The sequence below is a fragment of the Bombina bombina genome, chromosome 6 (assembly GCF_027579735.1).
Source record: "Bombina bombina isolate aBomBom1 chromosome 6, aBomBom1.pri, whole genome shotgun sequence".
NCBI classification, from domain to species: Eukaryota; Metazoa; Chordata; class Amphibia; order Anura; family Bombinatoridae; genus Bombina; species Bombina bombina.
The window spans coordinates 945,307,719-945,335,666 of NC_069504.1; the positions used below are offsets into that span (position 1 = coordinate 945,307,719).

At 36.4% G+C, this 27,948-nt stretch overlaps 1 protein-coding gene across 1 annotated transcript in view; it reads right to left on the reverse strand.

The window, feature by feature from the left end:
• Positions 1 to 3,372: 3,372 nt before the first annotated feature.
• The window catches only part of GABRA1 (gamma-aminobutyric acid type A receptor subunit alpha1), a 324,076-nt gene continuing 299,500 nt past the window's right edge, over positions 3,373 to 27,948 (reverse strand). Inside the window, exon 10 of the mRNA XM_053718584.1 lies at positions 3,373 to 4,966. Within this exon, the coding sequence (XP_053574559.1) occupies positions 4,661 to 4,966 (306 nt within the window). The 3' untranslated portion in view covers positions 3,373 to 4,660. The remainder of the gene's footprint in view (positions 4,967 to 27,948) is intronic.

Below are 27,948 nucleotides of genomic sequence, written 5' to 3' on the forward strand. Positions count from 1 at the left end.
GTACATGTATTCATCCTTTAGGGGATTGTATCCTCTTTACATAGATAGTTTTTTGGTTCTGCACACACAATGGGACAATCAATGTGAATTGCTCCATGATTGCGTCTCTGGTGCTATTCTAATTGTACATTATTTGACTCCTTGTACTGCTGGGATTCTCTCTCCACTTTGGATTTTAATATTTTATATTGTATTATTTTTTTATGTTTGTTATAATAAATGTTAAGTTTTAATATATCCTGATAAATGGTCCCTTGCCAGCAAAGTTCCCTCTAATTATTTTTCCTTATGGGCAATAATTTTTTTCTGTGTCCAGGCTCGATACCGCTTGTGTGCGGCACTATTATATTTATATATATATATATATATATATATATATATATATATATATATATATACAGTATATATATATGTGTGTGTGTGTGTGTATATATATACATCATACATTTACATACATATATATATATATATATATATATATACATATAATTAAATGTTGTCAGGTTGTACACATTTCATATGAACACTGCTAAAATCTAGTTCTATAGGATATTTTTATGTTGCAGGGTTGTCCCTAGTAAGTTTGTCCTATATAGTCCTTTAGGCTTTTCCAGGACTAATTACAATTTAAAACACTGTATTATATATATATATATATATATATATATATATATATATATATATCGTTATGAAAGCAGGGGTTGGCACACTTTGAGAAAGCACAAATCAGCAGCTACCGGGGTGCTCCGGGCAAGTAACATACACACTTCATTAGAAAAAGGCAAAGGCACTCCCGTATGAATAAGAATGTCAATTTAATAATATATGTCATTGTCTGTCTGATGAAGGGGCACCACCCCGAAACGTCATATTATTAAATTGACATTCCTGTTCAAACGGTGAGTGCCTTTGCCTATTTCTAATGAATATATATATATATATATATATATATATACACTGTATATATGTATACATATATATATACACTGTATATATGTGTATATATATATATATATATATATATATATATTTATTGTGTATATGTATATATATATTATTATATATACTGTATGTATATATCTATATCTATCTATCTATCTATCTATCTATCTATCTATCTATCTATCTATATACTGTGTGTGTGTGTATATATATATATATATATATATATATATATATAGATTAATGCTGATTTTAATGATGGAAGAATAAAAGTTATTAGTTTTTTTTTGGTAGCAGTGCAGCTTGTGGTATTTTTGCTGCAGTCTCCTAGTTAGCTGTTCTACACTGCAGCATCTTAGGAAGAACAGGATTCTGCCACTGATTATTAACCAGTTTTGGCTCCTGCAATCTGAGCCTCTCTCCATATTCTCCATATCTCCTGGGGCTACCGTGTGGCTTTGTGAAAGGGGAACTGAACTGCTTCTTCTGCCTCACTTATTGTAAAAGGCTAATTTACACACAAACGGAAAGAAGTGGGAGGAGGTCGGCAACTTTTGGCACTAAGCAGTAATTACAACATGGTAGTTAGTGTCAGGTGTCCCCAGAAACTTACCTCTTACGAGGTTCAGAGGCTGTTGCTCTCACCTCAGGAGACACATTCTCCATGTGGTGTGGCTGCGACCTGTGTGTGCAGTGTCTGGCGCACTAAGTGATGCAAGGCTATCACTACCCCCTGTCATGAGCAGCCTGTCTGTCTCTATGCGCGGGGCATGCAGAATCACTGCGCTGCCGCGCATGTTACAGGGATCATTGCTACCAGTGTACACTTTTTAAGTGAGCGCTCTATATGTGCCTCTGTCCTTTCTCTTTTATTGATTGTTCATTTAAAGCATAGTAACTCCTGCTGTGTGCTTTCCTCAACCTTTGTATTGCTTTATGTTCAAGTGGCTTTGTTCACCAAATATTACATAAAACCTTGATATATGCTTCATTCATGCCTTGTCAACATCAGTTATCGACTGGTTTAAGTTTTAATAAACTCTTTATTACAAGTCATTTGATTGAAAGCATTAACAATGAGTTATGGTTGGATAAAAGTCCTCAGTACAATGTGGCTCGAAAAACATAGTCTATTATAAACGTATATAGACTTTTTGTTAATTTATAGAAGAATGTATTCAGTTTCCGAAACATATTTTTCTTTATACTGTGTTGTCAAAATGAATGTTTGTCACAAAGCTTGGTGGGGAGATTTGTCATGAAAAGCCATCAAAGTAAAAATTATTTTCAATAAAGAGCTTTTAGAGTTCTCTTTGTAGAGACAATTTAAGTGGCACCTTAACATATAAAACATTTTCCCCGACATAGTACATTTTAGTATCAGTTACCATTAATGAAGGGACATTGCAGTAATCAATTACCAGCTCTAAACATTCATATGATAAGTTTGATTCAAAGTAAATAAAGTCACCCCCTCCCTGATATTCTGGAGAAATGTATTAGTCTGTCTTGCATATCTTGCATACTTTGAGATACAAACAAGAGCAAATACACTGCATGTTGCATCAATAGTTTACTGCCTAACTAGCCCTGTATAATCATAGTAGGTATTTTTACAATTAGAGCCAATTAAGGCAATATTAATTACAATTTGAATAAACTGATTATATGGCTGTAGCTTTGCCTAAGTTTGAAGGAACACATTTTCAAAAACAGGGTCATATTAATTCAATAGTAAAACTTTAACATTCTGGGTAAAGCCACATACTTAATTATGTGTTTTTAATGATAAATGCGGCTCCCCCGAGCAGAGGCTGTATAATAATTTTGGCCAAAATTTGGGAAAGTGGGTTTATGTTTCTTAAATTCTGTCATATCTTACACCCACTCAAAGTTCTAAAGTATTATATTAAAGAGTGAGGTTCTCTGTAGCTATAGCTATTTATTTTTTACAATGTCCCATTAAAATGCAAGAAACGCAAACTTTTGACAGACTGTATTTGTCAATGAAAACCTTCTTATATCAAATCAGTAAACAATAACACAGTTGAATTGTATACTATGTCTTTTTTTAGATTGTATAAAGTACAAATAAATGTTCATAACTGGAAATTTTTCACTGATTAATTGCATCAGGTATTTTTCTTTTTCTTTCTGGGTGCTGAATTATACAGAAAACAGAGACGCACATTATCATGTAAAAATTATAACTATTAAACAGCAAGCAATTTAAATATTAAAAAACTAAAACCTAAAGATTTTAACTTAACACAAAGCTATAATCAATTATTATTATGCTTTGCTCATTAATGAGTTTTGTAACCAACAAAAATATTTTAACATGCTGGAAATATGATAATAACTGTTTAGAAGCATTTTCAAACATGGTTGAATATAGCTGTGATCTAGTATATCTTTATATAGCTCCTTTTTAATTCAGAAAGTGAATTCTGCAAGAATAGGTTAAGCCGAATGCAAATTACCTACTGTAAAAGTTTATTCTACAAAATATATGTTATATAACAAACTCAGACTAAATGCATTATAATAAACATAATAGTTTTGTGCAATATAGAGTCAATATATGGTTGAAGCAGCTTGTAATATGTTGTTTTTCCCTTTAAAATATATACCCACAGTTGTAATCATATGATAACACTTATAAAATGGCTGGAAAGTAGGTATAGTACTTTGCACAACCATTTCCTTTTTCAGCAACAAATAAGTAAATACTGGTGTGTGTTTATTTATAGCATACATTGCATTGATGCACCAACAATATACAGCATTCAGAAAGTGGGTTTAGCTCTATGATTTTGTTTACTGATATGTGTATTGCCTTGGTAGAGTATAGCAGGAGACATCTACAAAAAATGCCTTCCAATCACTTTACTTTAATCAAAGTCAATGTTCAATACGGGCAATTTCTGTTAGTGGAAAAAAATGAGTGACAATAAGCATCTCTTAACAGTTGTAATGCTGAGTACATTTATAATTGCTTTCAGGATATGTTTTGTTTTCAGAAGTAGATTTGTTAATTAACTGTGCAGTGATCTCAATGTCCCTGTTTTTGATGAGATGTAAACATTTGTGTGTGTGTGTGCGTGTATATGTATGTGTATGTATGTGTATATATATATATATATATATACACACACACACACACGCACCTACATTTATATAGTAATCACATTCTTAAAGTAGAAAATGTGTTGCTTTTAATAAGATCACTTTTCTTTAAATATTCTGGAATGAACACCATGACATAGCTGGAGTCTATGTAGGTATGTTTAAATCTAATTATCTTTTTCCAAAACAATACAGTACTGCATTACTAACAACAGAATCTGTATGTTTATATGTAAAAGATTTTACACATTTCCATGTAAACTATAAACTGATAACATGGTGTACTGGACACATTTCTAACTGCTAGGTACTTCACCAACATGCTAACTGATATACTCTATCTTGAGACCTAGTCTTTAGTATCAGTCTAATAATAAGAATTTTCAAATGCCTTCTGTACTGTATACACACCACATCTGAATCATGGCACCAAGCATACAGTAGATTTCCTCTTTTGTACTATATTTCATAAGCAAACCTTTAGTTTCCTTAAGACAGAGGCAATATGGCAAATGGGAATTGTTCCATTTTAGAGACTGGAAGCAATTCCCAGTGCAAAAGACAGAACATGAACATACGAGTTGAGAGGTTATTGAGGTGGAGTTGGTGCTTTAATAGCTGGCTCCCGATTAAGATATGTTGCCCAGTAGACTAAATTAAAGATTCCAAATAGAAGTGGAAATGCTATTCTTGATAACCGGTCAATTTTGCTGACACTGTTGAAAGTTTTCTTGGGTTCTGCAGGCTTTGGTTTTGGTTCAATATCTTTTGGCTCTAATGTTGCACTTTTAGCAATGGTTGCCAGACCAGGGTCACGAGCAATAGGAGGGTAGTTTGCTGTTGCTGAAGCATACGTGTTGTTCTTCTTTATAAGAGGATCCTTTACCTTTTTCGGCTGCACAAAGAGAAAAAAAAGAGTAAAAATGATGCACAAACAATATACTTATAATTTACTTCTAGCATATTTTTCTGAATAATATTTTTTTGTGGGATTTTTTTTTTTTTCAATTAGAAGTAGACTTGTATTACAGAACAATTAGACATCGAACCTCCTTGTTGCAGGGATGCAAAATGATGCAAACTTGAAATGCATTGTACCTTATTTTGAGAATACAAATATACTTGCAAGGTTTTCTCATTGTAACTACAGGTGCAGCCATTTACAGTTTTGCAATATATTGTGAAGTGTTTTTGAGATAATTGAATCAATGTGTGTGTGAGTGTTATTTATAGTCAATTTAATAATAGATATTGCCTAATAAAAGTGCATCAACAATTTATAAATAAAACAATAAATTGGCTTATGTAAATAATATTAATACAGAATATTCTATTTTAATAAAAACATTAAGAGCTTAATTGATCAAAGCCCAGACAGACAAGTACAAGAAAATAAAACACAAAGCTGCGCTTCTCAGATTAAATCAAATAACCTTATTAGAGTCCTATACCAGCTCATACAATGTTTCTTATAGGATCCACTGATGTTAAGTATTTTCTCAAGGTAAAGGTATTTGCTTATACTATATATTTTGCCAAGATAGATGCATTAAGGAGAATGTGATAACTCTATACTCGGTGGAAATTAACAGACGATGCAAAGATTGTTATAACAGACACTACAATGCAATGATTAGTACAAATCTGTAGTCAAAATAAATGATATTGGTATGTTAAGATATGGTACAGAATCAATCATTGAACAAACACAGTGGTTATAGGGATAAAAATACTTCCCAGATGCGGTGTAGCGAGTGGCTGCTTCTCCAGAGTTAGACACAGGGCTGTGATCCTGATCTTGAAAGTGGCTACAAAACAAAAGAAGACACAGAGCGCATCCCACTCTAAGTGTAACACCGTTTTATTTTGACAAGCATTCAAAGGGTGTAAATTGCATGTACAATGTAAAAAAAGTTTAAAAGCAAAATCACCAAGTCCAAGTCTGTTTCGCCGGATACTGGAGGTGTATTCTCTGTCACCTCATTGGCTCGATCCTCAGGTAAGCTTCTGGAAATCCGTAGGGGGACTCGCCGTGTCATGGTGTTAGATTGGATTGCCCCCCAATAGCTGCAAATTTAGGCTTAGGAGTCTTAGACAACATGAAACATATTGGATTCACGAACTCCAAACCTTAAACACTTCTAGTAAGAATGACCTTAACATCGACTTAGATCTACAAGACTTTGGGGCATATGTATCAAGCTCCGTATGGAGCTTGATGCCCCGTGTTTCTGGTGAGTCATTAGACTCGCCAGAAACAGCAGTTATGAAGCAGCGGTCACAAAGACCGCTGCTCCATAACCTGTCCGCCTGCTCTGAGCAGGTGGACAGACATCGCAACAATATAACCCGATCGCGTACGATCAGGTTGATTGACACCCTCCTGCTGGCGGCCTATTGGCCGCAAGTCTGCAGGGGGCGGCGTTGCACCAGCAGCTCTTGTGAGCTGCTGGTGCAATGATGAATACGGCGAGCGTATGGCTCGCCGTATTCAGCAAAGTCTGCCGGACCTGCTCCGCACTGGCGTATCAGGTCCGCCAGACTTTCATAACTAGAGGCCATTATGTAAAGTCTTAAATAGAATGAATTTGCTACTTGAATCATCCATCCTTGTTCTGTATTTTTTTTTTTAGAGAGATATATGTACCTAATTATACAGATTGTTCCCTGCTCATCATACACAAGAATTTATTCACTTATTTATCTGTCGATTTTATATCAATTGATCAAATGGTTGATTTGATCTTAGTTTGGTCTTTTATAATGAGTATAAACTCGTGGGTGCACCATTCCCTTAATGTGTTACATATGAGGAAAATATCTTGTAACCTTATACTATGTCCTGTTAATTGAATACAAAACACACTGCAACATGGTCTTTACAGTGGTTTTAAATGTTGTCTACTGTGTATGAATTTTTTATGAAATGTATGTTTTTAGTTAACACAATTTTAATTAAACATGTTATTTTTTATAAAAATGTATTTTACATGTATTTTATATGCATTTAATATAGTGGCTTCTACGCAAATGACCGGACCGATGTAACATGTGTGTTAGCCTTGTCCTAAGGTCTTTGATGACTCACAGCCAAGGATATCACTCCATTGGGAGGCGCGCCCAACCCGGGCTTTTTAAAAGGGACTACAACTACTCAGTCCGATATATCCTCTTGAAAAAGTCAGGTCGTAGCCTGAGGAAACGCGTTGAGGCGGCATCAACACCTCCTCTCGGTAACTGAAACGCCAGTGCTGAACACGGAGTATCCCTCGACACGGCGAGTCCCCCTACGGCTTTCCGGAAGCTTACCTGAGGATCGAGACAACGAGTTGATGGAGAATACACCCCCAGTATCTGGCGAAACGGACTTGGACTTGGTGATTTTGCTTTTAAACTTTTTTTACATCGTATGTGCAATTTACACGCTTTGAATGGTTGTCAAAATAAAATGGTGTTACACTTAGAGTGGGATGCGCTCTGTGTCTTTTTGTTTTGTTCCTAGACAGACAAGGTTTGCTTCCGTGAACCTGTCCATCTTGGATTGCAGAAAGTGGGCAGCAATGCGCTGCCTGCATTTAACATTGCACAAGCATCTGTAGGCATGAGTAGAGACTGAAAATCACCCTGGCCGAACTTGTCTGGGGTGATTTTAATCTTCAAGTTAAAGGGACATTCTACACCAGAATATTTATTATTTTAAAAGACAATCGCTTTATTACCCATTCCCTAGTTTTGCATAACCAAGACAGTTATATTAATTCCCTTTTTTTTACCTCTGTAATTATCTTGTATCTAAGCCTCTGCAAACTGCCCCTTATTTCAGTTCTTTTGACAGACTTCCATTTTAGCCAATTAGTGCTGGCTCCTAAGAACTCCACGTGCGTGAGCACAGTGTTATCTATATGAAACACATAAACTAACACCCTCTAGTGGTGAAAAACTGTCAAAATGCCCTGAGATGAGAGGCGGCCTTCAAGGGCTTAGAAATTTTCATATGAACCTTCTAGTTTTAGCTTTTAACTAAGAATACCAAGAGAACAAAGCAAAATTGGGGATAGATGTAAATTTGATTTTTTTAAAAAATTACATGCCCCATCTGAACAATGAAAGTTTTTGTTTGGACTAGATTGTGCCTTTAAGAGTTGGTGTACAGGTTTTAAAGCTGTGGACTGATGGCTTCTGCTGCTTAACTATTGGATGTAGGCTCACTTATGCGAACTTGCAATGAAGAGCCTCCAAAACTGCATATGCAGCTTGATAAATGGAGCCCTAGGTGTTACACTACAGTTAACAATCATAGCACACTGTGTATATATCTTGACTATAGATATTTTTTTCCCTTTTTATCACTAATAAATATTAGAGAGATTTGAAATAGCACATTCGCATGGCTTAGACTGAATTTGTTTTTAATTAAACCTGAAAAAAAACTTGCTGCAAAACAGCTCCTTGAAAATCCTGGAAGTCAAACAGATTTGTACCATCCCCGTGTAAGAACAATTAGTGTCTGAGATTGCTCCATTGAAATCAATGGAGCTGTTTCTATCTCGCAAATGAATTTCCCGCCTCATAGAATGACTTCCACTGTCAAGGATATTGCTAAAAATATTTTAAAAATATTGCAAAACAAAGTGAAAATAAAATCACTCTATAAATTAGTTATCTTTAACAAATAGAACAGGAAAAAAAACACACAAATTCCAGAAAATAAAAATGAGACAACATTGTGAATTAGTGAGGCATGACTATTAGACAAGATACTTCCCATGGGCAATCGAGTGTTTTTTAGAGAAAAATCCTGATCACAACTTGAAATGGACGCAGAACACCCATGGTCAGCACTTTTTTGGCTTCTAACAGTCTAGACAAATTATGATCTATCCAGTGGGTCTGCCATGCAAATATTTAACAACTGCATGCATGTCGAAATCCCATGTTATTAAAAAAAAAAAAAAAAAATTTTCAGCGTGTTGTAGTTGTAGCTATTATTTGTCTACATCTCTAGTAGGTTTATGTGAGCTATATCATGTATTAAGCTATTTAAAAACACTAGTGATGCTAATGAAAGGAAAGCCCACTGGCGATAAGCTAGAAAAAAACAAATGAAATGAGCCTCAATAAATTTAAACATGATCTCCCCTCAACAAAGAGATCCCTAAGTAGCATAGCGAGTATCTATGAATCTAGTGCAATGAATATGATTTCAGAATTTTTAACAATGGGCACCCTTTAGAAAATTGAGCTACAAGAGTGACCCTATGCATGTAATTTGCAAGGAGTGACACTTGGGTTTATCTTATCTTGATGCTGTAACTTATTCTACATATAGTGCCGGATTATGATTGGCACGCTTAAAGTTAGACACAAGCGAAATGGAGTTTATCGCGGGTGTTTGTGCATGTTGGGTTTAGCGCTCGTATTACCAGTTTAAAGTAAACGCAAACACGTGAGCACAAATGCAATTTATTCTAGAATGATTACCACATCCTCAGAGCTCTGGTTAACTGTTTTGAAAAATTCAAACGTTGCACAAAACACATCAAAAATACATTAAAAGTTCAGTTACACTCATAATAACACTATTTAATAAACATTATTTAAAAACAATGCACAATAAAGTTAAAATATATGAGGTCTCAGGTGTTTAAATGGCTTTAACATGGAGAAACAGGTACATACATATACATTTCTAAATATGTCTAAATACATATATATATATATATATATATATATTATTTATTATTATTATTATTATTATACTTTATTTATCAAGCGCCAACATATTCTGCAGCGCTGTCCATGGATACAAATTATTTAAATAAAACAATACAAGACTTGTAAGATACAGGACAAAATTTACAAACAAATACAGGAGGGATTGAGGGCCCTATTCCCGTGGGAACTTACAATCTAGAAGGGTAGGAGGTTGAGAAACAGGAGGTGACGACTGCAAGATTGAGAAGGATGTTAATACAGAGTTAGATGAGGGAAATGTTAGGTAGGTGAAATTAATTTATTATTGAGTTGGGTGGTAGGCTTCCCTGAACAGAAAAGTCTTCAGGGAGCATTTAAAGGAAGAAAGATTAGGGCAAAGCCTGACAGCATGAGGGAGAGTGTTCCAGAGGGTAGGTGCTGCACGACAGAAGTCCTGCAGTCTAGCATGAGAGGAGGTGATAGTTGCGGATGCAAGGAGCAGGTCATTGTTGGATCTTAGTGGACGGGCTGGATTATACTTGTGTATTAGAGAGGATATGTAGAGGGGAGCAGCGTTGGTGAGAGTTTTGTATGTAAGGGTGAGAATTTTGAATTAAATTCTGCTGTGAATGGGGAGCCAATGAAGGGACTCACAGAGAGGTGCAGCAGATACAGATCGACGGGAAAGGTGGATCAGCCTGGCAGAGGCATTTAGGATGCATTGAAGGGGGGAGAGGCGGGAAAGATGAAGGCCAGCGAGTAGGTTATTGCAGTAGTCAAGTCGGGAGATAACAAGGGAGTGGATTATTTGCCTTGTGGTGTCAGCGCTCAGAAAAGGGCGAATTTTGGAAATATTGCGTAGATGATTGCGGCAGGATGTAGAAAGCGATTGGATATGGGGGACGAAGGATAGGTTTGAGTCAAGTGTGACTCCGAGGCAGCGGACTTGGGGCGATGGGGAAATGGTGATGCCGTCAACAGGGATAGAGAAGTCAGAAGTCGGCGTAGAGCTTGAGGGGGGGATAAGAAGGAGCTCAGTCTTGGACATGTTAATCTTTAGGTGGTGAGAGGCCATCCAGGAAGAAATACCAGATAAGCAGTTGCTGACATGAGAGAGGACAGAGGGAGAGAGAGCAGGGGTGGAGAGGTAGATCTGGGTGACGTCAGCATAGAGGTGATATTTGAAGCCATAACTGTTGATAAGTTTACCCAGCGAAGAAGTATAGATGGAGAAGAGTAGAGGACCCAGAACAGATCCTTGAGGTACTCCAACAGACAGAGGCATAGGAGAGGAGAAGTCACCGGCAAATGACACAGAAAAAGACCTGTGAGAAAGATAGGAGTGAATCCAGGAAAGAGCAGTGTCACAGAGGCCAAAAGAGCTAAGGGTCTGTAGGAGGAGGGGGTGGTCAACTGTGTCGAAGGCAGCTGAGAGGTCAAGTAAGATGAGTATAGAGTAGTGGCCAATAAGATCGTTTGTGACCTTGGTAAGGGCAGTCTCAGTTGAGTGTTTTGGGCGGACAGGTCAAGCAAGGAGTTGGCGGACAGGAAGTGGGTATATTTATATGCATGTACATATGTATTTATGTGTGTATATATGTATTTACAGACATATATACACATATGAACACATAAATACATATGTACACGCATATAGACATATACATTGGAACCCTTTAAAATTAAAGGGCCATAATACCCAAATGTTTAAACACTTGAAAGTGATGCAGCATAGCTGTAAAAGCTGATTAGAAAATATCTCCTGAACATCTCTATGTAAAAAAGAAAGATATTTTACCTCAAAAGTTCCTCAGTAGCCACCTCCCATTGTAAAGGATTTCTAAGCAGCATTTTAGTGTGTCTGTCCCGGGACAACTGAAAGGATGAGCTTCGTGCACTCTCATATTATTTCACCAATCAGGTAAAGGAAGCTTACTATGAAATCTCATGAGAGTTAAGTCAAATCTCATGAGATCACAGTAAGAGTTCATGACCTCAGCACTGCTGATGCTGATTGGCTGCTGTTCATTTCTTCATTTTTTTAATTTTTTTACCTGCAGCTGGGAGCAGCCGAGTATAACTTTTTACACAGAACTTACTCTGCTGGGCTGAGGAAATTGTGAGGTAAAATATCTTCATTTTATATATAGAGATGCTTTTTAAATTCTGGTATAGATTAAATATATATATATATATATATATATATATATATATATATATATATATATATATATATATATATATATATATATATGAAATATGGTACACAACTTCATAGAATTAAATGTAAGCCTGTAAGCTTGAGTGCTAATCAAATCAAATCGTAAGCACCACTGTTTAGTAAATAATTTGCATCATATTTATGTAGAATGAAAATGGTATGTTTAATTAGAATGTTTATCCTGTTGTATTTTATATTTTTGTTTGGGATTCAATGATTTAGAAACCCATAAGGATTTAAAATGTGTTATCTGTGTCTGATAATAAGACAATCCTGTATCTTTTCCGTTATAGTATATTTTTCTTGTAATTGATGGTACCATAGAAGAGTGATATGTTGGCAACATACATAACAATCAGGTTTCAAGAAAACAGATGTACACATCATTGCATTTGACATTGAAGCTCTCATTATTTGCACTTTTCCTTGATTAACATCTATTTTGCCCTTAGTGTGCTGAATGAATTATAAAGATAGAACATATGTTTACCCTGAATTTTTCTTTATTTAATAATGCATTTTTAAAATGTGTGCACATCTGTCTGCCTCAAAACTACATAATTAAGTGATTGAGTTGATGTTATGTCGCAAATTACTGCCATTTATTCTCTACTGGAATAACTTGATTTCTTCATTGACCCTAAAAGAAAAATCAATGCACTATCTTTGAAAAACCGTTCTATAAATTGCCTCTTCCTTGTTAAAAAAAAAAGAAGGTGAAAATGGTATGAAGTTTGCACCAATGTCACTTTCAGAAATTAGTTTTTAAATGTCATCTTTTTTTATTTATTTACAGTTAAAATGTTTCAATGCTTAATTAAATGTTATAACTTCAGACAAGGAAGATGTAATAGTTGGTAACATAATGTATTATAAGATTGGTTTTACATATTGAATTTAAGAAGGGCATGTAGAAACTCTTACTAGATACAGTCAAATTTTTGTTACATTGATTTTCATTTTGCAAACAAATAAAAAGCTGGAATTGTATTCAGCATTCTTTTATTTCCATTAACAAAAAACAAAATAACAAATAGAGCATTTTGTTCATTTGTGAACGATTGAACAACTTTATTTTGTCATTCAGTTTATTATTGCAAATTAGTGAATGCATGGAAAATGGCAGCTTTGTAATTCCTTTGTAAAATGAATAGCAAATCAGTGAAAATTTTCACTTCCCTTTCTTAAAGGGACAGTCTACACGAGAATTTTTATGGTTTAAAAAGATAGATAATCCCCTTATTACCCATTTCCCAGTTTTGCATAACCAACACAGTTATATAAATACAGTTTTTACCTCTGTGATTTCCTTGTATCTAAGCCTCTGCAAACTGCCCCCTTATTTCAGTTCTTTTGACAGACTTCCAATTTAGCCAATCAAAACTGGCTCACTGGATCTCCACCTGCATGAGCACAGTGTAATCTATATGACAAACATGAACTAACACCCTCTAGTGGTGAAAAACTGTCAAAATGCCCTGAGAGAAGAGGCGGCCTTCAATGGCTTAGAAATTTGCATATGAACCTCCTAGGTTTAGCTTTCAACTAAGAATACCAAGAGAACAAAGCAAAATTGGTGATAAGAGTAAATTGGAAAATGGTTTAAAATTACATTCTCTATCTGAATCATAAAAGTTTATTTTGGACTAGACTGTCCCTTTAACATTATTTGAGATCGGTGTATATTACCAATATCCAAAACTGTCTAACACCTAGATTTCGACAAGTTTTGCGTTACGTTTTTAATGCTAAAAAGAATTGACATTTCAGCGTAAAAACAGTAATGGAGCCATTACGAGTCTTGTCGGTATAGCTATACCGCAAGCATTTTAGCCTCTAATGCAATGTCAATACCGCACTCAAAAAAATGGGATTTCCATAGCGCCGGTATTACAGGTTGTGCGGTGAGGCTAAAATGCTTGCGTTACAGCCTATATCGACACAATCCATTCTACTATCTGAAAGCAGAAAATATGAGTTTTGCACAACAAAAATGTTTCACAAAACTCATAACGAAACTGTTACAAAGTACACTAACACCCATAAACTACCTATTCACCTCTAAACCACCACCCTCCCGCATCGCAAACACTATTTAAAACTATTTAACCCCTAATCTGCCACCCACCAACATCCCTGCCACTATAATAAAGTTATTAATCCCTATTTTGCCACTCCCTGACACCGCCATAACTAAACCTATTAACCCCTAAACTGCCAGCCCCCAAACATCACCACTATTAGAGTAAACAATTAACCCCTAAACCTATCACCCCCTAACTTTAAATTAAAATTACAATATCCCTATCTTACCTGTGAAATTAAAAAAACCTAAGATTAAACTAACAATTAACCTAACATAACTATTATACTAAACTATTATACTAAAATTAAAATAACTACCAATTAAAAAAACTAAATTACAGATCTTTTTCATTGCCCTGAAAAAGGCATTCAGCTATTTTAAAAAAGCCCAAACCCTAATCTAAAAACAACCCAACCCAAAAAAGTTAAAAAAAAACTAACACTAACCCCCGAAGATCCACTCACAGTTTCTGAAGTCCGGACATCCATCTTCATCCAGGCAGCGAGAAGTCTTCATCCAGGTGGCATCTTCTATCATCATCCAGGTGGCGTCTTCTATCTTCATCCCGGTGGCGCAGAGTGAATCCATCCTTGAAGACATCCGGTGTGAAGTCCTCTTCATACGGTCACCACCGTACACTGGATCTTCAATGCAATGGAGCATTTTCAAAATGGTGTCCCTTGCATTCCTATTGGCTGATTTGATTCTTGAAATTCAAATCAGCCAATAGGATGAGAAATACTGAAATCCTATTGGCTTCTCAAATCAGCCAATAGGATGAGAGCTACTGACATTATATTGGCTGATTTGAATAGCCAATAGAATTTCATTAGCTCTCATCCTATTGGCTGATTTGAACAGCCAATAGGATTTCAGTAGCTCTCATCCTATTGGCTGATTTGAATTTTAAGAATCAAATCAGCCAATAGGAATGCAAGGGACGCACTCTCACTCCATCAGGCAACTGCCAGGGTGCTAGTGAGCTTCAATACGAACTAAAAACTCTGGTCATTTCAAAAGTAATCTTTTACTGTGAACAGTGACGTTTCGGAGACAAAGTATCCCGTTCCTATATATATATATATATATATATATATATATATATATATATATATATTGGGAGCCTTCCTGCTAAAAAATGGGATTAACAGAAGCATTGTCTTCTGATTATTTATACTTCTTAATTTTTGAGGTAAACTTCACAGTGCTGCTTTGCCTTGTTCACCAGAAGAGATATGGTTTTCATTTCTCCAATAGGTGGAAACTAGCATTGTTGGATTATCTTGTAGCATGAAATAGGTATTTTTGATTCTTTTAGGTTAAGATAATGCAACCCACAATTCACCGGGGATCATAACCTTTGGTTGTTTTGTTCGGGGAAATGGCTTTTAGCTATATGTGTATCTCAAGCAATTTTATGTTGAACATGACATACATATTGGCATGACTCAAAAAGACACACAATGCTGATGCATGCACTTTTTTCATGAAAAAAATGATGAGCATCATAATGTGAGGCTTACTAGCATGTGCTAGGCCTTTGTGTGCAAAATTACATTAAAATGAATGCATGTTATATGAAATGACACGGTGAAATCCCTTTGTCAAAGACAGCTAGACAATACTGACAAAAGATATTGTTAGGCACCCCTCCCCCACAATTCCTAGTCTCTAAATTATATAAAGCAAAACTGAAGTATATATAATTAATGCGCATAACATTTGTCCAGGCAATAAAACATACATCCTGTACTTGTCTACTAGAGAGTAGCGGAGTCCATCCTACCTACAGAACAGAATAAAGAAAAATAATGTTTCAGGAATAGAAGGGATTTTGCATTCACCAGAAAAGGTTTTAGTTTAACATTTTGAGATTTTGCCCGTCTTCTTTAATCAAGAACAACTATTTATTCATAACAGCTACTAAGGTGAGCCAAGATATATCTTTTATGGCCAACATATTTGTGCAAATTTATTTAGTAGTCATTTTAAAAATACAGATAAACTGATCAGCATCTATCAATAAGCAAATAACTGTTTTGTCGCTTCTTTAATTTCATTCCACTGAAGTTTTTGATATCACACATTTTAGAAAAAAAGAATAAGTTGAGCTGAAAAAGCAGCATTCAATAAATTTGATTATACAAAGTAGAGCTTTTTTAAGCATAGTTTAATTGTGTTTTAGAGTTGTACTGGAAAATGTACCGACTGATTAAATAATAATCTAAAGAGACATAAAATGCATATAAAAGGCTAGATTACAAGTGGTGCGGTAAAGTTAACGCAGATCTTGATAGGCAACCTTGCGACTGTGCTAACTTGCGGATTTATTACAAATAAAATTTAAACAGGTACGCTTGAGCACAAACATAATTAACGTTTGCTGGATTAGCGCAAATAAAGACAGCGTAAAGTGTAAGTGGTTAAAAAATGTGCACCAAACACAACATAAGTACGTTACAGTTTCTGCTAAAAAAATATTCATATAAATATTAATTTAAAAAATAATTAGGCTTAAAAATAATAAGGTATATGACAAGGTGTTTAACTGGAAAGGGCTATAATTAATATATATACACATGTGTTTAAGTATGTGAATTTGACATTATAAACTACTGGCAGAGATCATTTTTTCATGAGATTCAGGATTTTTATTTAAATTCTCAAATTAATTTTCATTAAGATTTGTACTGCTATTTGGTTTAATGTCTTATTGGATATTGTGTTTTTATGTTTTAATGAATATCCATACCAAGGTTTAATTATCCTAGTGATTAGACATATCTCTAAATATTGCTTGTATTGAGAATATCTATGTCATCTTATTTATATGTATCTCCCTTTTATCTATAATTACTTGCTCCCTTTAAGGAACTCATGGCTAGATTACGAGTTTTGCATTATGAGGGGTGCAGTGCTAACTTGCACGTTATTGTTACTGCTCACTTACCTACAGCGCTGATATTACAGGTTTTTATAAACCCGGCGTTAAAATACAAGAAGTGAGCGTAGAGCAAACTTGTGCTCCAAACCGCACTCCAATACCAGCTCTGCTTAAGTCAGAGGTGAGCTGGTTGTACGTGCTCGATTTGGGGAGAGCCGGCTGAAAAAAAGCCTAACACCTGCAAAAAAGCAGCGTAAAGCTCCGTAACGCAGCCCCATTGATTCCTATGGGTAAACTAAATTTATGTTTACAACTAACACCCTAACATGAACCCCGAGTCTAAACACCCCTAATCTTACACTTATTAACCCCTAATAGGCCGCCCCCGACATCGCCGACACCTACATTATACTTATTAACCCCTAATCTGCCTCTCCGGACAACGCCACCACTATAATAAACATATTAACCGCTAAACTGCCACACCCCTGCATCAAACATTAGTTAAATATTATTAACCCCTAATCTGCCGCCCCTAACATCGCTGCCACCTACCTACATTTATTAACCCCTAATCTGCTGCCCCCAACATCGCCGCCACTATACAAAAGTTATTAACCCCTAAACCTAAGTCTAACCCTAACCCTAAAACCCACTAACTTAAATATAATTAAAATAAATCTAAAGAAAACCTACTATTAATAACCAAAATAATTTCTATTTAAAATTAAATACTTACCTGTAAAATAAACCCTAAGCTATCTACAATATAACTAATAGTTACATTGTATCTAGCTTAGGGTTTATTTTTATTTTACAGGCAAGTTTGTATTTATTTTTACTAGGTAGAATAGTTACTAAATAGTTATTAACTGTTTACTAACTACCTAGCTAAAATAAATACAAATTTACCTGTAAAATAAAAACTAACCTGTCTTACACTAACACCTAACCTTACACTACAATTAAATAAATTACCTAAATTAAATACAATTAACTAAATTAAATACAATTACCTAAATTACAAAAAAACACACTAATTTACACAAAATAAAAAACAAATTACAAGATATTTAAACTAATTACACCTAATCTAATAGCCCTATCAAAAAAAATAAAAAAAACCTAGCCTAAACTAAACTACCAATAGCCCTTAAAAGGGCCTTTTGCGGGGCATTGCCCCAAAGAAATAAGCTCTTTTACCTGTAAAAAAATACAAACAACCCCCAACAGTAAAACAAACTAATAGCCCTATCTAAATAAAAAAGCCCCCCCCCCAAATAAAACAAAACCTAGCCTAAACTATCACTAGCCCTTAAAAGGACCTTTTGTGGGGCATTGCCCCAAAGAAATAAGCTCTTTTACCTGTAAAAAAATACAAACAACCCCCAACAGTAAAACCCACCACCCACACAACCAACCCCCCAAATAAAACACTAACTAAAAAAACCTAAGCTCCCCATTGCCCTGAAAAGGGCATTTGGATGGGCATTGCTTAAAAGGGCATTTAGCTCTATTGCTGCCCAAACCCTAATCTAAAAATAAAACCCACCAAATAAACTCTTAAAAAAAGTAACACTAACCCCCGAAGATCAACTTACAGTTTCGAAGACCGGACATCCATCGTCAACGAAGCCGGGAGAAGTCCTCAACGAAGCGGCAAGAAGTCCTCAACGAAGCCGGGAGAAGTCGTCCTCCAGACGGGCAGAAAACTTCATCCAGACGGCATCTTCTATCTTCATCCATCCAGAGCGGAGCGGGTCCATCTTCAAGATATCGGGCGCGGAGCATCCTCTTCTTACGACAACTCCCGACGAATGAAGGTTCCTTTAAGTGACGACATCCAAGATGACGTCCCTTAGATTCCGATTGGCTGATAGAATTCTATCAGCCACAGGGAATTAAGGTTGAAAAAATCCTATTGGCTGATGCAATCAGCCAATAGGATTGAACTTCAATCCTATTGGCTGATCCAATCAGCCAATAGGATTGAGCTAGCATTATATTGGCTTATTGGAACAGGCAGATTAGGGGTTAATAAATGTATGTAGGTGGGGGCAATGTTAGGGACAGCAGATTAGGGGTTAATAATATTTAACTAGTGTTTACAATGCAGGAGTGCGGCAGTTTAGGGGTTAATATGTTTATTATTGTGGCGGCGATGTGGGGAGCGGCAGATTAGGGGTTAATCATTTTATTTTAGTGTTTGCAATGCGGGAGGGCCTTGGTTTAGGGGTTAATAGGTAGTTTATGGGTGTTAGTGTACTTTTTAGCACTTTAGTTATGAGTTTTATGCTACAGCTTTGTAGTGTAAAACTCATAACTACTGACTTTAGAATGCGTTATGAATCTTGCGGGATAGGCTGTACCGCTCACTTTTTGGCCTTCAAAAAAAAGCCGGCGCTATGAAAGTCCCATTGAAAAAAGACTTTACGAAAATTGCGTAAGTTAATTTGCGGTACGGCCAAAAAAGTGTGCGGGACAGCTGTACCTACAAGACTCATAATAGAAGCGGTAGTGAAAAAGCAGTGTTATGAGCCTTAACGCTGCTTTTTTACTCATAACGCAAAACTCGTAATCTAGCCGTCAGTTAATAACATAGAGCAGTCACTACATGTTAAAATTACAACTGGAGAATAGAGTTAATAGTGATTTGACATGTTTTCAAAAATGTTTGTATTGAGAGTATACAAAATCATTTTATTCATTTACTTATCTCATTCACAACTATTTGTTCCCTTTAAGACACAAAAGGCTAGATTACGAGTTGTGCAGTAATCTGGAAAAGCAGCGTTAACAGGTCCTAATGCTGCTTTTTAACTACCGCTGGTATTACGAGTCTTGCAGGTTTAGGGGCACCGCATACTTTTTTGGCCTTATCCCAAACCGACTAAAGTAAACTTTGTAAAGTCTTTTTTCTATGGGACTTCCATATTGCCGGTATTACTAGTCTGTCCTGGGAGGCCAAAAAGTGAGCGGTACACCCTCTACCTCCAAGATTCCTAACGAATTTGAAAGTCAATAGTTTTACACTACAACGCCGTAGCATAAAACTCATAACTAAAGTCCTAAAAAGTACACTAACACCCATAAACTACATATTAATCCCTAAACCGAGGCCCTCCCGCCTTGCAAACACTAGTTAAATATTATTAACCCCTAATCTGCTGCCCCTAACATCGCCGCCACCTACATTATACTTATTAACCCCTAATCTGCCGCTCCATACATCGCCACAACCTACATTATATTTATTGACCCCTAATCTGCTGCCCCCAACATCGCCGACACCTACCTACATGTATTAACCCCTAATCTGCCATCCCCAACGTCGCCGCCACTATACTAAATTTATTAACCCCTAAACCGAAGTCTAACCCTAACACCCCCTAACTTAAATATAATTTAAATAAATCTAAATAAAATTCCTATAATTAACTACATTATTCCTATTTAAAACTAAATACTTACCTATAAAATAAAGCCTAAGCTAGCTACAATATAACTAATAGTTACATTGTATCTATCTTAGGGTTTATTTTTATTTTACAGTCAAGTTTGTATTTATGTTAACTAGGTAGAATAGTTACTAACTATTAATTAACTATTTAATAACTACCTAGCTAAAATAAATGCAAATTTACCTGTAAAATAAAACCTAACCTAAGTTACAATAACACCTAACACTACACTACAATTAAATAAATTACCTTAATTAAATACAATTAAATAAATTTAATTAAATTAGCTAAATCACAAAAAAATTTTTTTACAGAAAATAAAAAAAAATTACAGATCTTTAAACTGATTAGACCTAATCTAATAGCCCTATCAAAATAAAAAAGCCCCCCCAAAATAAAAAAAAAACCCTAGCCTAAACTAAACTACCAATAGCCCTAAAAAGGGCCTTTTGCAGGGCATTGCCCCAAAGAAATCAGCTCTTTTTCCTGTAAAAAAAAATACAAACACCCCCCCAACAGTAAAACACACCACCCACACAACCAACCCCCCAAATAAAATACTAACTAAAAAAACCTAAGCTCCCCATTGCCCTGAAAAGGGAATTTGTATGGGCATTGCTCTTAAAAGGGCATTTAGCTCTATTGCGGCCCAAAGTCCCTAAACTAAAAAATAAACCCACCCAATACACCCTTATAAAAATCCTAACACTAACCCCCGAAGATTCACTTTCCGGGAGAAGTCTTCATCCAAGTGGCAAGATGTCCTCAACTAAGCCTGCAGACGTGGTCCTCCAGACGGGCAGAAGTGGTCCTCCAGACGGGCAGAAAGATGGCATCTTCTATCTTCATCCTTCCAGGGCGTGGAGCAGGTCCATCTTCAAGACATCCGACGCGGAGCATCCTCTTCTTCCGACGGATTCTTCGTAATGAATATCCCTTTAAGTGACGTCATCCAAGATGGCATCCCTTAGATTCCGATTGTCTGATAGAATGCTATCAGCCAATTGGAATTAAGGTAGAAAAAATCCTATTGGCTGATGCAATCAGCCAATAGGATTGAGCTGGCATTCTATTGGCTGTTCCAATAAGTAGAGGATTCTCTGCGTCGGATGTCTTGAAGATGGACCTGCTCCACGCGCGGAATGATGAAGATAGAAGATCCCGTCTGGATGAAGACTTCTGTCCATCTGGAGGACTACTTCTGCCCGTCTGGAGGACCACTTCTCCCGGCTTCGTTGAGGACATCTTGCCGCTTGGATGAAGACTTCTCCCGGTAAGTGAATCTTTGGGGGTTAGTGTTAGGATTTTTTTAAGGGTGTATTGGGTGGGTTTATTTTTTAGATTAGGGACTTTGGGCTTCAATAGAGCTAAATACCTTTTTAAGGGCAATGCTCATACAAATGCACTTTTCAGGGCAATGGGGAGCTTAGGTTTTTTAGTTAGTATTTTATTTGGGGGGTTGGTTGTGTAGGTGGTGGGTTTTACTGTTGCGGGTTGTGTGTATTTTTTTTTACAGGTAAAAAAGCTGATTTCTTTGGGACAATGCCCCACAAAAGGTCCTTTTAAGGGCTAGTGATAGTTTAGGCTAGGTTTTGTTTTATTTGGGGGGGGGCTTTTTTATTTAGATAGGGCTATTAGATTAGGTGTAATTAGTTTAAAGATCTGTAATTTGTTTTTTATTTTCTGTAATTTAGTAGGTTTTTTTTGTGATTTACCTAATTTAATTTAATTTATTTAATTGTATTTAATGTAGGGAATTTATTTAATTATAGTGTAAGGCTAGGTGTTATTGTAACTTAGGTTAGGTTTTATTTTACAGGTAAATTTGTATTTATTTTAGCTAAGTAGTTATTAAATAGATAATAACTATTTAATAACTACTCTACCTAGTTGAAATAAATGCAAACTTGCCTGTAAAATAAAAATAAACCCTAAGCTAGATACAATGTAACTATTAGTTATTTGTTTATTTATTTTATAGGTAAGTATTTAGTTTTAAAAAGGAATAATTTAGGTAATGATAGGAATTTTATTTAGATCTATTTAAATTATATTTAAGTTAGGGGGTGTTAGGGTTAGGGTTAGACTTAGGTTTAGGGGTTAATAAATTTAATATAGTGGCGGCGACATTGGGGGCAGCAGATTAGGGGTTAATAAGTGTAGGTAGGTTGCGGCGACAATGGGGGTGGCAAATTAGGGGTTAATAAATATAATGTAGTTGTCGGCGATGTTGGGGACAGCAGATTAGGGGTTCATAAGTATAATGTAGGTGGCGGCGGTGTCTGGAGCAGCAGATTAGGGGTTAATAAATATAATGCAGGTGTCGGTGATGTCAGGGGCGGCAGATTAGGGGTTAATAAGTGTAAGATTAGGGGTGTTTAAACTCGGAGTTCATGTTAGGGTGTTAGGTGTAAACATAAAATGTGTTTCCCCATAGGAATCAATGGGGCTGCGTTACTGAGTTTTACGCTGCTATTTTGCAGGTGTTAGACTTTTTCTCAGCTGGCTCTCCCCATTGATGTCTATGGGGAAATCGTGCACAAGCATGTATGACCAGCTCACCGCTGACTTAAGCAGTGCTGGTATTGAAGTGAGATATGGAGCTAAATTTTGCTCTACGCTCACTTCTTGTCTTTTAACGCCGGGTTTCTGAAAACCCGTAATCCCAGCGCTGCAGGTAAATTAGCGGTGACAATATCGTGCAAATTAGCACCGCACCACTCATAACGCAAAACTCGTAATCTGGCCGTTAGATATTAACATAGAGCAGTTACAGCATGTTATAACTATAATTGGAGAACATAGTAATCAATGTTTAGTTCAAGTTAATGAGTACATTTGTGTTATATATAGATCAAATACAATCAGGTCAATTAAGGGTTAATCCTAGGCCAATCCCTCCCTTCTTGTTTTAACCTATTAGAGTGTGTTAGATGGTTTATAGGTCTGCCACAGGTGTAGAAAATGTATGTCTATGATTACGGTGTTCTAACACCTAAACAGGTCAGACGTTTTTCTGGTTGGTCTTTAGGATTTTTTACTATCTTCTATGTGCTGTTTTATCTATGCACTAATAAAGTTTGATTTTTTTACTTTATTACTTTTTGTCTAAGGCTCCATGGACTATCTTTTTCTTGTTTACACTAAGTGGTTTTCGGGGAACAACTCCACACAGTAGCCTTAGCTGTGTCTGCTAGTCTATTTTTCCTGCAGCTGGGTTTTGGGAGCGGGGGTTTCCTGTGACGTCAGCACACTGTTACTGTTACGTGCTATGTGATTGGCTCTGGCATTGCCATGTGATCGGATCGAGGTGGAAGGCCGTTGCAAGGAAGAAAAGTGGGACACTACTTCCCTGGTGCTTGTTTGAGCTGAAGTTCTCCTGAAACCGGACTAGCCGTCACCTATGCACCGAATACTGGAGTGGGTGAGTAAAACTTCCCTGTTGCTGTTACATTGCTTGTTATACCCGGATTATGTACTGACGCACTTATACCAGTGATCAGTCATAGGCAATCAAGGATCTTTTGAGAGCGTTTGTATACATGCTGGGGTTTTTGATGGACACATTTTACCTGATGATATTCCATTCATAAGCCTCACCCAGGGTGCAGGACGTTGTCTCAGAGTGTGCTGAATTGACTGGCTATTATTGTATTAATGTGACCGGCAATTTCTGTCTACTTTGCTTCATTCATCTAATTCATTTATATATATATATATATATATATATATATATATATATATATATATATATATATATATATATATATATATATACAGGGAGTGCAGAATTATTAGGCAAATGAATATTTTGACCACATCATCCTCTTTATGCATGTTGTCTTACTCCAAGCTGTATAGGCTCAAAAGCCTACTACCAATTAAGCATATTAGGTGATGTGCATCTCTGTAATGAGAAGGGGTGTGGTCTAATGACATCAACACCCTATATCAGGTGTGCATAATTATTAGGCAACTTCCTTTCCTTTGGCAAAATGAGTCAAAAGAAGGACTTGACAGGCTCAGAAAAGTCAAAAATAGTGAGATATCTTGCAGAGGGATGCAGCACTCTTAAAATTGCAAAGCTTCTGAAGCGTGATCATCGAAAAATCAAGCGTTTCATTCAAAATAGTCAACAGGGTCACAAGAAGAGTGTGGAAAAACCATGGCGCAAAATAACTGCCCATTAACTGAGAAAAGTCAAGCGTGCAGCTGCCAAGATGCCACTTGCCACCAGTTTGGCCATATTTCCGAGCTGCAACATCACTGGAGTGCCCAAAAGCACAAGGTGTGCAATACTCAGAGACATGGCCAAGGTAAGAAAGGCTGAAAGACAACCACCACTGTACAAGACACACAAGCTGAAACGTCAAGACTGGGCCAAGAAATATCTCAAGACTGATTTTTCTAAGGTTTTATGGACTGATGAAATGAGAGTGAGTCTTGATGGGCCAGATGGATGGGCCCGTGGCTGGATTGGTAAAGGGCAGAGAGCTCCAGTCCGACTCAGACGCCAGCAAGGTGGAGGTGGAGTACTGGTTTGGGCTGGTATCATCAAAGATGAGCTTGTGGGGCCTTTTCGGGTTGAGGATGGAGTCAAGCTCAACTCCCAGTCCTACTGCCAGTTTCTGGAAGACACCTTCTTCAAGCAGTGGCTGGCAAGAAAGGGTATAAAAGAAGAAAATCTAATGACATGGCCTCCTTGTTCACCTGATCTGAACCCCATTGAGAACCTGTGGTCCATCATCAAATGTGAGATTTACAAGGAGGGAAAACAGTACACCTCTCTGAACAGTGTCTGGGAGGCTGTGGTTGCTGCTGCATGCAATGTTGATGGTGAACAGATCAAAACACTGACAGAATCCATGGATGTCAGGCTTTTGAGTGTCCTTGCAAAGAAAGGTGGCTATATTGGTCACTGATTTGATTTTGTTTTGTTTTTGAATGTCAGAAATGTATATTTGTGAATGTTGAGATGTTATATTGGTTTCACTGGTAAAAATAAATAATTGAAATGGGTATATATTTGTTTTTTGTTAAGTTGCCTAATAATTATGCACAGTAATAGTCACCTGCACACACAGATATCCCCCTAAAATAGCTATAACTAAAAACAAACTAAAAACTACTTCCAAAACTATTCAGCTTTGATATTAATGAGTTTTTTGGGTTCATTGAGAACATGGTTGTTGTTCAATAATAAAATTAATCCTCAAAAATACAACTTGCCTAATAATTCTGCACTCCCTGTATATATATATATATATATATATATATATATATATATATATATATATATATATATATATATATATATATATACACATATGTGTATACACATACTGTATGTATTTATGTGGTTATATTTGTATATAAGTATATAGATACATATATACACACATAATCACATATATACACATTCATATACATATATAAACACTTTGGTGCCCTTTCCCCTCAAATACCTTAAAACTTGTAAAATCCTTTTCCAATAATTTTTAATATTTAATAATGTATTTTACTATGTATTTAATTAAAATATTTTACATTCCAATGTTATTCACTTAGAAGAAAATATTCCTTATATTTTTAAATATATATTTCTACATATATGTCTGTATATATTTATACATGTATCTATTCATATAGATAAATAGGTATAGATTTATATTTTACAAAAAAAAATATAATGTATATATAGAAATAAATATTTTAAAATATAAAGAAAATGTATTTCTATGTGAACATTGGGATATAAAATATTCATCACTATTTTTGGCTTTAGCGCAGTTGGTCTAACGTGGTGTCAGGTTAGCGCGTGAGCAATAAATGCTTTTTTTAACAGTGGCCTCCATTGAAGTAGTCACGATATCTGAAGTCCTGAAGTTAGCACGCATTGGGTTTCACTCTCGTGCTATCTTTTTACTTTTAACTTGTAATACGTGCACTAACCTGCCCGTGGTGTTAAGTGTTTACTTTGAGCGTAGTTAGCATGCAAATAAAAAAAAATAGCGAGCCACTTGTTATCTGGCCTAAAATGTTTAATTATGAAAGGTAAAAATGCTTTGCAAAGTACAATAATTTTTCTGTAATTTAATACTGGAACCTTAATTAGAAAAAAAGAAGAAAAGAAGGCGCTCCAATGGTGTAAAAACTTTGAGTTCAGGCCCCTTGAATAACAAGTCCCCCTTGTATAGGATACTCATAAGATAATAGCACCTATCTCAAAGTGCAAATGAGGCAATCAAGAGCTCCCCAGCTAGCTCACCTCTGGTCACCAATGGATTGAAAATAGCCACTAATATTTTCTGAAATCCCCCAGTGATCATCAATCACCATCCAGGATAACAGTATGGCCAACAACACTTCCCAAGCAAAAACTTGGAAGTTATTTATTAAAATGTGCAATACACGGGGGGCGGAGTCTAGCCACGCTGGAAGATGGCTGCTAGTTAGAAGGGCTCCCATCTTCCATACCGGCTTTTAACAAGTTCCAAGGACATGATCCCAGCAATCTATCCCCTTTACCCTGCAAAACATCTGCTTTAACCTACAGTAAGGGATTGAGGAGCATCTAGGTTGCCACATACCCACTAACAATGGAGAACCACCTGGGGCCTTTAGCTGCATCGGAGGCAGAGCCGACTTGAGAGGTGCGTCAGTACAGAGGAGCTCCCTGCTTATAATAGCTCCACTATAACTCTGATCGCTTCTTCATCAGCCGAGATAACCTTTTGGGGGAAACTGCGGTCCCTACATAACGACCGGCTACACGGAGTGCACGCTGCTAAGCACAACCGAGATCTCGCAGCCCTCAGAATCCCGCGATCACATTTACCACTAAGACCCGCTCCAGAGCAGGTAATCAGTCATTGACTACGGGAGCTTGGGCACGCAGGTGGGGATTGCTAGAGTGGAAAGAACAACATCTCCCTCCACATAAATGAAGCTAGCTTAGACATTTAAATCATAAAGGTTCACAATAAAAAGTTTAATCGATGTTGGGCTTTGGGAAATACCCTTGTTTATTGTAAGTGGTGGCCTTTAAAAACAGGTGGTGAAAACTGAAAACACAGAGGTTCTAGTTGCCGAACATAATAACTTCCAGCAATATTGCTCACTGTGAGACCGCATGGTCTAAATAACACAACAGAAGGAGCTTCTTCTTTTTCTTTTTCTCTACACCTCATTCCAGCTGCTGGGGGTTAATCCTGCTCTAACACTTCAACGTACATTTGAAAGGTAATGCCTTGCAAAAGGCAAAACAAAGGAGATAAGACCCCTGCAACAAAAACTCTAAACCAATATTTAAAACCCTGTGATCAACAGACCCTTTTTCACACTGAGCCTGCTATAGACACGCAAACACAAATGTCTACCTCTTCACAGCAAGAGGACTCAGAGAGCAGCCCTTACATTACAAAAACATGACATTATTCATTTATCATCAAAGGATGACATTAAGGTTGTTCTACACGAGATGAGAGCCCTTTTTGGAGACCTGAGAAAAGATCTGGGGGCTATTGATAAA